This window comes from Arachis ipaensis, chromosome B04, assembly GCF_000816755.2.
Source record: "Arachis ipaensis cultivar K30076 chromosome B04, Araip1.1, whole genome shotgun sequence".
Taxonomy (NCBI): domain Eukaryota; kingdom Viridiplantae; phylum Streptophyta; class Magnoliopsida; order Fabales; family Fabaceae; genus Arachis; species Arachis ipaensis.
This window is the reverse complement of record NC_029788.2, coordinates 104,379,475-104,391,163: the sequence shown is the minus strand read 5'-3', so window position 1 is coordinate 104,391,163 and position 11,689 is coordinate 104,379,475. Positions and strand designations below refer to the sequence as shown.

General features: G+C 36.2%; 2 protein-coding genes across 2 annotated transcripts; both read left to right on the top strand.

Annotated features, from left to right (window-relative positions):
* LOC107636918 lies at positions 1,587 to 3,694 on the top strand. The gene is made up of 3 exons (XM_016340388.1): positions 1,587 to 2,613; positions 2,694 to 3,173; positions 3,618 to 3,694. The coding sequence occupies exons 1-3, from the start codon at positions 1,587 to 1,589 to the stop codon at positions 3,692 to 3,694; spliced, it is 1,584 nt and encodes a 527-aa protein (XP_016195874.1).
* LOC107639688 (GPI transamidase component PIG-S-like) lies at positions 3,952 to 9,284 on the top strand. The gene is given in 13 exon segments (XM_021121443.1): positions 3,952 to 4,121; positions 4,210 to 4,885; positions 5,185 to 5,269; positions 5,353 to 5,442; positions 5,742 to 5,815; positions 6,005 to 6,089; positions 6,203 to 6,292; positions 6,635 to 6,766; positions 7,742 to 7,823; positions 7,906 to 7,952; positions 8,113 to 8,185; positions 8,296 to 8,399; positions 8,832 to 9,284. Coding segments are annotated over 13 exon segments (1,746 nt in total). The 5' UTR covers positions 3,952 to 4,030; the 3' UTR covers positions 8,949 to 9,284.

The following is an 11,689-nucleotide window of genomic DNA, read 5'->3' as shown; positions in this document are numbered from 1 at the left end:
ATCAGTTAATTGCTAAAAATTAAATTATTTTTTTTGAATTTCTAACTGTTTTATTGTTGGCCAATTTTTATCTTGAATCGAATTACTTAATGACTAATTTTCAATTTCCAATTCTCAGAAGTCAGAACATTGCTTTAAAAGGACGGTACTATAAATGGAAAAGTTTAGAGGCCAGCAACTTTATCAAATTCTGGCCAGCATATAACCATCAAAGAAAAGTGAGCCATTGGATGAAATCTCGCACTAATCTTACACCATTAAAAACCTCATTGATGACTATTTGATGGCTATAAATCCTAAAAGTTGCTGCCCCTAGCATTCCTCACTATAAATTTACAAAAAAAAATTAATTTTTAAATCTAATATCCATCTGTTGAATAACAACCGTTTGGATTTTCAAAACCTACGACAGTTTGACGGCACTTGAAGTGAGGCTACGACCAGTGTTTTAAAATTGCGGCCATGGCGGCGCCATGGCGGAATGGCGTGGCGGGCCGTCCGTCGCCGCCCGTCGCTGCCACCTGTTGCCGTTCGTCGCCGACCGTCACTGCTGGTGGTCACCGCCGCTCATCACCACAATTCCCTTTTTTTCTGGTTTGTAGAAGTTACCGTTCCCTTTTTTTTTCATTCAGTTCACTCACTTCCCTGTCTCCTTCTCCTTCTCTTCCCTCATAAACCTCTCTTCCTCCAATTCTTTTTCCTTTCAGTTCAGTTCATCTTCATCATGTCAACTTCTAGACCAGCCCGTAATTCTGATGCCCTTGCCTCTACCCCTGTCCCTATCCCTGCCCCTGCCTCTGCCTCTGCTGGCCATGTTGCTGGAACTGCTTCTCGTCCTGCAGCTGCTGTCCGTGCCACTAGGATTGATCCAGGGTGAAAATATGTTACTGCTGTAGAAGAGGGAAATACCAATGACACCATATGTAATTTTTGTGGAAAAATTACGAAAGGAGGAATTACACGGGCAAAGGAGCACTTAATGATTAAGCCTGAGAATGTTGCTGGATGTAAAATGGTCCCAAAGGATGTTATTGCTGAATTATGGGAGTTCTACAACCAGAAAAAAAAATCGAGGAAGACAAAGTTCTACGCCGGCAAGCACTGAGGAACAAAGTGTCAATGCTAGGGAGCTTGATTTAGATAGTTTGGGTTTTGGATTGTCAGAGGAAGATGCTCAAGGAATTGATGAAATTCCAAATCCAACTCCAATGGCAGCAGCTAGAGGGGGGGCAAGTTCTATGAGAGGTCCAATGGACTTGTTTATGAAAAGACCCGAAACTGCCATTGCAAGAAATAAAAAGGAGAAATTGAGGCAACAGAATATCAAGGAAGCATGTAATAAGGAAGCGGTTCGTAGAGTTCATCGATACATAGCCCGGTGGTTCTACCAAGCTGGGATTCCATTGAATCCAGTGAGGTTGAAGAGTTTTCAAGAAATGTTGTGGGCTGTTGGAAGCTTTGGTCCTAATTTACCTGCTCCCACTTATCATGCTCTAAGGGTGCCACTCCTTAATGAGGAATTAGAATACACCAAAGACTTGTTGAAGGGTCATAAGGAACAATGAAAAAAGTATGGCTGCTCTATTATGTCAGATGCTTGGACGGATAAGAGACAACGGAGCATTATCAATTTTCTTGTAAACTCTCCTGCTGGGACAATGTTTTTGAAGTCAATTGATGCCTCTGATTATGTGAAGACGGGTGAAAAAATGTTTGAGCTTCTTGATGGTATTGTTGAGAAAATTGGGGAGCAAAATATTGTTCAAGTTGTAACAGACAACGGGAGCAACTATGTTCTAGCCGGTAAGTTGCTGATGGAGAAAAGACCGAATTTGTTTTGGATCCCGTGTGCTGCCCATTGTTTGGATTTGATGCTTGAAGACATTGGGAAGTTACCGTTAATCCAAAAAACCATAAAAAGTGTCATTTCTTTGGTTAGCTTCACTTATAGCCACTCTAGCACTTTATCCATGTTGAGACAATTCACAAATGGCAAGGAATTGGTGAGGCATGCAGTCACCCGATTTGCCACTTCATTTCTCTCTTTGGAAAGGCTTTATGAGGAGAAAGGAAATCTAAGAAGAATGTTCACTTCGGATGAGTGGGTAAGGAATAAGTTGTCAAGGGAGGCAAAGGGGAGGGAGGCAACAAAGATTGTTATTAGGCCCTCCTTTTGGAATCATGTCAAGTACACCCTTAAGATCATGGGGCCTCTTGTTCGGGTGCTTCGACTTGTTGATGGGGAGAAGAAGCCGCCAATGGGTTATATATATGAAGCAATGGAAAAGGCAAAGGAATGCATCATGAAAACATTTTCTAATGATGTGAACAAATATTCTGAAGTTTTTAAAATCGTTGACAACAGATGGAATTGCCAACTTCATCGTCCGTTGCATGCAGCTGGTCATTTTCTGAATCCGGATTTGTTTTATGATAATCCTCGCATTGAATTGGATTTAGAAGTTACAAAGGGATGGTTTGAGTGCATCACTAGATTGGTGCCAAGTATAGCTGTGCAAGAGAAGATATTGGAGGAGCAAACATTATATAAGGCAGGCTATGGACTTTTTGGATCATCCTTTGCAAAATCTCAGAGGAAAAAGATTTCACCTGGTAAGATTGTTATAAATTTTACAAAACTTTTTAAATTTAGTTCGATTAAAGGCTTAGATAAATTTATTTTAATTTTATAGCATTTTGGTGGCGGACATATGGGCATGAAGCTCCAAACATGCGAGACCTTGCTATCAAGATCTTGAGCTTGACTTGTAGTGCTTCTGGATGTGAACGCAATTGGAGTATATTTGAGTATATTCATACTAAGAAAAGAAATAGGTTTGATCATGAAAGGATGGAGAGCTTGGTCTTCATAAAGTATAACCAACAACTCATCGAGAGGTACAACCTTAAAGATGAAGTTGACCCTATTGCACTCAATGACATTGATGAGTGTAATGAGTGGTTAGTGGGAGAAATTGGGACTGCCACCTTTCGAGATGATGATAATATGGATGATGATGCTGATTTGGTTCATCAAGATGACAACACTTTGAGTTGGAACCTTGTTTTTGAAGCAATGGGAGGACATGAGCCTATGACATATACTAGAAGACAACAAAATAGAAAAAGAAAAGAACCTGCAACTGCAAGAGGTGGTGCAAAGGGTGGACCAAGTGGGTCTAAGGCTTCAAAAAAAGGAAAAGGAAAAGCAGTAATTGTGAAAGAGGAAGAAGAACCACAATTTGAAGATGAAGAGAATTCTGAAAATGAAGAAGAACAAGAAGAGGAGATTCAATTCAATGATACTGATTCAGAGGATGATGAGGGGGTAGAGGGACACGATAATAATCATGTTAATTTGGATGAATTTGATGAGAGCTAGAATGTAGATGATTTTATAGTTTTTATGTTTTATGTTTTCTATTTTATGGCTTGCTATGACTTTTGAGTTATGATTTGAACTTGATGTTATATTTATTTGCTAAATTTGCTACTATATTTGCTATATTAATTAGATGTTTTATGACTAGAAAGTTGCTTATATAGATAAATTTTATAGTTTATTATATTTGCAATTTTTCTGTATGTTTTTTTTTGTATATATATGTATATTTTAGGTAATCCGCCATTTCCGCCATTTTTCGCAACGCCATCCGCTATAACTTTATGGCGGATTTTTGGCTCACCGCCATGAGCCGCCATCCGCAATAAAAAACTATGGCTACGACTCGGGAGATTGACATGGGCAGAGGCAGGAAGATAAAGCTGGGTGATTGAATCAAATCCAAATATAATGAAGTGGAAATGTGGAATTGAATGAGTTGATTTAGAGGAAATTCAATCATTATCGAATCACGATGTGAATTAAATAGAGAATCTCGAAAAAATAAAAACTGGGAACCCTTTCTATTCCCATGCAACGCTACACCAACAGCTGGAGCAGTTTTTTTTTTTTTTTGGTGACTGACAGCTGGAGCAGTTACTAGACCCCACTCTCCTCTGAAACTGAAGTCTCCACAAAAAGAAGATAATGGAGTTGGACCCCAAAACCATGCGAACCACCAAACCCGGCATCAAGCCTGTCATCCTCACCCTCATTGTCCCCTTCTCATTCATCCTAGGTAACCGAATATGCAGTTGGTCAACTACTTTGACCCAATCCAGTGTTGGTCAACTATTTGACTTTCTTTCTGTCCTGTTTATTTGCAGGTTTCCCGCTGCTATGGAAATCCGTCGAAATCTACCGTTCTCCGCTCCCCTTCTGTGGAATAGAAGCATTCTCTTCGCAATTGGACTCCAAACCCTTACACTTCCGTTGCCAATTCCAAGCCATGTTCCTTGGTTTCAACTTCACCGCCTCAAACGACGTTGCAGAAGCAATTATCAACAAGATGTCCCTACTGAACCCTAACTCCTCGCAATGCGGTAATTGCGGTGCCTATGAGGTCTCTGTGGTGATTGATTCGGGCACAAGTTGCATGCGGACGGAGAATTCGAAAGCTCAGTGTCCGTTTAAGTGTGGTGAAGAAGTTGCTTTTTTTGGCGGGAAGTTGAGTGATGAAAATGTTGATGAGTTGCTGAGGGGTTGTTTGGGGAATGTGGATGGTGGAGGGAACGTGTATAGTGTGGTGGTGGTGAATGGGGGCGACAAGGAGGCAGAGGTGAGGGCTGTGGTGGGGAAGTATCGGCACGCGTGGATACTCGGCGGTGTTTTGGAGGAGAAGGCACTTTCGAGGGTGGCTGAAATCTTTGCCAAGGTGTTCATGAATGGTAGGAGTGAAGGGGATTCGATTCGCGCCAAGTTCATGCCGGTTGGTGCTGATGGCAGGATTGTTCTTTCCTTCAGTTTGCTCAATGCAGAGCCGCGGGATTGGATATATGATTGGTATGGATTGTGAAAACTGTAATTCCCTTGGAGTGTTCTTGTTGTGTTTTATAGATAACATGCATTTGTTTTGCTATACTGGGAATTCTTCTAGATATGCTATAAAAAGTTTGGCATAGAGAGAACTTGCTTTGAAATGAAATGTGGAGTTCACAGAGATTAATGGCAACGAGGCTTTAAATGTTACATTGTAGATTGTTGAAATTTATTTATTTATTTTTTTGATGTCCTGTCATTAAAAGTATTACCTTAGTTTTCTTTGTAATCATTTTGAAGTTTCTGTTGTGATCTTAATGTAGGAATTTTCGTGAAATTGATGAGATTCTGTTGCAACCTGTAATCCAATCTTTGCAACCTATAGCAAACATAACAGTTGAAAGCCAGGTAAATTCTTGTTTGCATGTAACAATTAAAAAATGTTGTACGGTTTAGATTTGATTGATTTTATAATTATTCGTAATTGGCAGGTTTTATATCATACGCAAAAGTCTTCATTTTCTTACTGGGATGAGGTGCTTGGAAGCCACATTTCTAGTACCAAGGATCTTCCTTTCTTTGTACGCATTCTCTGAGGCTCCGACTTATCATTTATAATTTAAGTGTACTTATTATTTAGTTCTAGCCCAGCCTATCAGATAAATCGCAAATCAATGCTTTGATTATTGAGAAGTTTATTTACCTTTTGAGTTATGCAAGTCATATGTAAATTTGGTTCAAATTATGTAAATTTGTTATCATTGCTAATGCATTAAAAAGTATCTGCTGAGGGTTCACATGTGTCCTTTTCATATTTCATTTAATGTCTACCTGAGACAAGATAATAATATATTTGTGGTGGATTGACTATGTTGAACAGGTTGATTCTAATGAGTGGCACTTGGATACTTCAGTTGCAGCGGGTGGGAGATCTAAAGTGTTGCAACTTTTGGTGTATAATTTTCATCTCAATCCTAGATTTATTACTTTTACTTTCCAGAACCTAAAATAGCAGTACAATTGAAATTACTTTATCTCATTCTCTCTACTGGTATACATATTCTCTAGCGTGATTTCAATGTACTAGTTGTGTTCTGCATTTAGACAGAGCTACATTGCCAGTTTCCTTGTTCATAATTCCAGGTATATACCATCTGCAAAGGAATGCCCTCTCCAGTTGGAGCTTCCAAACGGGGACCTGTCTAATACAAATGGATTTATATCCCGAGTTATTCATCTCGCCTTCAAATTCTCATTACTTAATGTTTTTGTATTATTACATGTTGTATAGAATCGCCAATTTTTTTGTTGTTATGAAGAGGCTATTTTGGAATATTGCAGATGTGGGGAGGTGGTGTTGTATGGAATCCCCAAAGCTGTATAAAGGATTTGGAAAGTAAGGATCCACCCAGACATATGATTTCAACCCAGGTTTTCCTTTCACTCATGAATTGCCACTGTTTAGTAGTTTGTTAACTCTCAGGCAAAATTTCTGGCTATATACAATGAAAGTTAAGCAACATTTGGTGTTTTTTATTCTGTGTGTAATATGCTTATAACTTTTAAACAAATACTTGATAGATTCTTGTTCCAAACCATTTAATTTCAGTAAATTTTTTTGAAAGAGTTTTATTATATTTTGTTTTATCTTGGTGTAGATAATGAATATTATGCAACTGATTTATGCTGGTATTCATGTATCCCAGTATCCCACTACTGCTAATTTTCATAAATTCAATTGCTGAACATGGAATCATGCAAGTCATGAAACAGGATCTCTAGAAGCTTTCCGAAATTCTAATGGGGTAGTTGCAGCAACTGCTTGGTCTTAAGTCTGATAACCTCTACGTTGGTCAATCAGGCACATACGTTCTCCAAGGGAGTGAAAGAGGATTCACCTATGATGCACGGATACTGACACGGACACGGGACACGACACGACACAGGACACGCAGACACATGAATTTTAAAATCTTATAAGATACGGGGACACGGCATATATATAAAATATAAAGTATTTTTTGGGATTAAAATATAAAATATTTTTTAACTGTTTTTAATGTCTTCTTGTAACTATATAAAAGTATTTAAAATATTTTTTGTTTTAATAAATAATAATATATATTATTTCTAAACTCATTTCAAAAATATGTGTTAAGAATAAGGTTGGACACGCTGACACGTGATGGTATTTAGGTGTGTTCAAGTGCGTCCGGAGAAGAATTTTTTATTTTTTATTAGACACTGTTGAACACGACAGACACGTGTGTCAGACGAGTGTCAATGAGTGTCGTGTTTGAAATGTGTTTGACACCCAGACACGGCAACTCAACGAAGTATCCGTGTTTCATAGGGATTCACACAATGTATGGTATGAGTGATATGTTAAAATATTTATTGCATGGTTTACAAAGTAATTTTCTTTGTTATGTTAAAATAATGCTTTTTAGCTTGATCATGACTACATGTTTTAACATGATTTTGGGATGGTTGAATGAGCATTATATTTCACATCAATTTCGTTTTACATGTTCCTCTGTACATCTTCATGGGGAAAATACTTTTTTTTATTAAAAAATTTTATAACCCATTTTGTATTCTTTTTGTTCTTCTATAAATGGTTCCTAAATGAAATAACAAGACTAATATTCCTGCTTTAGATATTTAGAATAGACTTGGGAAAGAATTGAATTTCACAAAGCCTGAGGGGGATGCTACAACTCTACAAGGCATAACAAATTGTAGTGCCTTTGTTTCACATAAATATTTATATCTGTAAAGTAATATTTGTTATTTTTTCCATATTTTCAAAGAAAATAGTCCTTAATATATAAAACGTTGTCAAATTAGTTCTCATTGATTGTGATTATATGTAGGGAGTTGGATGTTTTGTCACAGAATCATGTTTGCCTTAACCTCTATTCTTGTGCGGCGACACTTGGATCTCTTTCCAGATTGGTACGTATAATCTTATCAACTGAGTCTGTTAACTTCAATCTGGCTAGTATTTGGCGTAAGCTTCTTAAAATTCAATTCCATGCAAGTTCAATCATTGCCAAGGATGATTATCACTGATGAAATTGGAAAACAGGTGATTGTAAATGCTTATTGGATGATATTTTGGTTGGAAACTGTAGTTTATCTTCAAGTGTATTAAGAATGATAAAGTTGCTTGTTTTAATTCACCTTTGACTGATTAACTGATATGAAAATTTCATACTCTTGTTAACTTTAAATCCCGCTTTGACCAGGTGATGATTTCTTTGGAAGCTGCAAAATTTGCTCAAAGTAATGCATCTGCTGGAATTTATGATGCATCTGCTGGTATGCTTTCTTTAAGCTTATCTTTGATTTCAAAAGCTTGTTAGCGACTTTGATGAAGATTTTTATACTATTGCCTAATGCTAAATATGATCAATCTGTTTTCTTGTCAGTATCATCAAGGCAAGCAAGAGCTCTGGCAGAGGACTCCTTTTTTCATCCTTCAGTTATGTCTATCAGCTATTATTCGTATTGGCATTCTGTTAGCATCTATGCGGTTGGTTCTTTAACTCTTCATCTTTGTCCTAAATACTATAAGTTAACAGGCATATGTGGGTTGAGACACTTGATAATTGAATGATTCAACCATATTAGGGCTCATTTTTTTTCCTAGTGGCATCATAATTAGGGAATGCACATTACGAGTCAACATAAGATGTAAACATAACTCTGGTTTAGTTTGATGACATTTTATCATAAAGTGTGCACATATAAAAGTTGTAAGGATATGTATAGCTCATTGTCATTTCCTTTTTGTTCATGTAACTCTCAATTCTTCTGCTACTGTCACTGGATTATGGAAATGAGCACGACTATAATTTCGAAAGCTTGATCAAGCATTTCACAAAAAAGAACTAAGATGCCCTCATAATTTTATATTACAAGTTGAAATATACTGATTTTTTATTTCTACTTTTCTAAATTGCAGCCATATTTTCTGCTTGTTATAAAGCCAGTCATCTTACCTGTTTTGAGTGAATGGAAAAGATACAAGCAAGAAAATATGAAATTTGTCGCATGGAAGGCCAAAGCAAAAGTAACATAAAGCAGGTTTCCATGTACTTTAAGCCTAATGAATTACTAAGTACTTCAATACAACTAAACCCCTCTGTCCTCCAAAATAGTGGCCCGCGTGGGTTACCTATATATTAGGCTATGTTTGGTTTTGAAAACTAAATAATAGAGGATCAAGAACATAACACAAAAGATAGAGACATAAAGATTAGTGTTTTTGTATTGTTTAGTGATAAACTGAATATAAGATAGAACAAATAAGGAAAAGTCTAATTTAGCTTTATTTTTTCTTTCATACAAAATTTAGAAAAAAAAAAATTAGGATGATAAAAAATGTAATTATGAAAAATTAATAGCGATAATAAAAAGAAAAAAAATAAGTTGTATCTATTTGCCTAGTGTCTCTACATTTTTATTAGGAAAGACACAAAATGTACAAATTCAATGTTCCAAGATACAATATTTCTGTCTGAATTTTATCTATCAATGTGATCTTAGAGAAAAAGACAAATAGGTCCTTTATCTTTTGGCTTGTGGATATTTATGTCCTTGAGAATTTGAAAATATATTTAAGACCTTGACTTTTTTAAAATTTAGACATTGATTTCTGGGTTTAATTTGTTCCATTTTAAAAATTCTCTTACGTGTGCATCTGTATATCACCAGTACATCGGAAGCCATGTTTGATTTTTTCGTTGGGTCTGTCAGACCCAAGTGGACAGAGAGATTGATGTATCCAAGTTTTAAAAAAGTCAGGAATCTAAATGTATTTTCAAATTGTTAGAAATTTAAATGTCTGCGGACTAAAAAATTAAAGACCTATTTATTCTTTTCTCGTGATTTTGTGTCGACTTCATGAGAAGAACCTACTCCCACGGCCTACTTCATGTCTCATCCTACGTATAGCTGCATGTACATACATTTTGGTGTCATGCACTAAGGAGCTCATTGCATGCAATTACTTTTATATATATAATGAGAATGAATTATTTATATAAGAAGTGAGAATGCAATTATTATTGTTAGATTAAATTTAATAGCCAAGATTAAATTTATTTTAAAAGCTAAAATTAAAATTATTATTCTCTCTTTCTTTATCTCTCTTTTTTTGACCAAAAGTAGGATTTTCTCTTATATTTTTTCCTCTTCTTCTCCTCTTGTGTTTGGATACCAGATTTTCTCTTATATCTTTTCCTCTTCTTCTTCTCTTGCGTTTGGATACCAAAAATTAAATTCCTAATTTTTGAACATCTATTGGTACTGCTTTATTTCCTTCACTATTAGTCTTGTCACTGTCATTGCTCCTCCTTGTGCTCGTGTCGTTGCCACAACTCCTCTCTACGTTTTCGATTTTAATTCATCTTCACATTTTGGAATGCCGTATCAAAGACCATGCCAACTTTCGATTTCAATTCATCTTCATATTTTAGAATCCATTCTTCTAATGCGTTTAACGTATCATTTAAGTCATTTGAACAAGCATCTGAATCAATTTCATTGTCTTGAATTTTCATTAAAATATACCTAATAAAACAAATTAAAATTCTTTTTAATATGCATAAAAAAGAGAGAGACACAAGTAACAGAGAACTAATTTGGTTTTATGCCAGATAATTTCACCACTGAAACTATATACCTGTTAAGAAGGATGATGGAGAGGTACTATAATAATAAAAGAGATCTACATTTGGTGTTTATTGATTTGGAAAAAACGTACAATAAGGTGTCAAAGGAGGTCTTATGGAAGGTTTTGTAAAGGAAGAGAGTGAGAATCGTATATATTCGTGCAATTAAAGACAAATATGATGGGCTACAACTATTGTGAAGACTCAAGGTGGTGTGACTGAAGAATTTCTTAATGATATAGGATTACACCAGGGATCTTCCTTAAATCTATACATTTTCACATTAGTCTTGGAAGTACTCACAGAGTATATCCAAGAGCCTGTGCCATTGTGCATGTTTTTTCTCGGTGATATCGTCCTTATGGTAGAGTCAAGGGAAGATCTAAATAAAAAGTTAGATTTATGGAGCTCTAGAAGTGTATAGTCTGTGCATAAGTCGTAGCAAGATGGAATATGGAATGTAAGTTTGGCCGTCGATGGAAAAACCCTAATATAAAGGTGAAGATTAGAGAAAACATCCTACGAATTGTAAAAAATTTTAAATATCTTGGGTGCAACATACAGGATAATGGTGAGATTGATCATGATGTAAATCATAGAATTCAAACAGGTTGGTCAAAATGGCGGAGTGCGTCTGGTTTTATATGTGACAAAAAAGTGTCTTTAAAACTTAAAAGTAAATTCTATCACACTACTATCAGATCGTCTATACTTTAAGGTACAGGGTATTGAGCGGCCAAATGAGAACACGAACATAAGTCAAGTGTGGCAGAGATGAAGATGTTGAGATGGATGAGTGATCATATGCGATTGGATTGAATTAGGAATGAAGATATAAGAGAGAGAGTTGGAGTAGCACTTATTGTGAAAAAGATGGTAGAATCGCGTTTCAAGTGGTTTGAACATGTGACAAGAAGGTCGACAGAGTACCCCGTCAGGAGGGTGGATGAGATGGAAGATGGACAATGAGCGAAAGGGAGAGGAAGACTTTAGAAGACTATCCATGAAATAGTCAAACGAAATCTACATGTAAACGATCTCTTTATAGATATAATATATAATAAAGTTCAATGGTACTATTTGATCCATATAACCAACCACACCAAGTAAGACAACGACTCGTTGTTGTATGCATAAAAAAAGACTT

What these genes read in the sequence shown, in the direction of transcription:
- LOC107636918 (XM_016340388.1), top strand. Translation starts at nt 1,587, where the DNA reads ATGTCAGATGCTTGGACGGATAAGAGACAACGGAGCATTATCAATTTT. An exon ending in GAGGAAAAAGATTTCACCTG is followed by an intron (nt 2,614 to 2,693) that starts GTAAGATTGTTA and finishes TTAATTTTATAG; the next exon opens with CATTTTGGTGGCGGACATAT. An exon ending in TGGTGCAAAGGGTGGACCAA is followed by an intron (nt 3,174 to 3,617) that starts GTGGGTCTAAGG and finishes TGTATATTTTAG; the next exon opens with GTAATCCGCCATTTCCGCCA.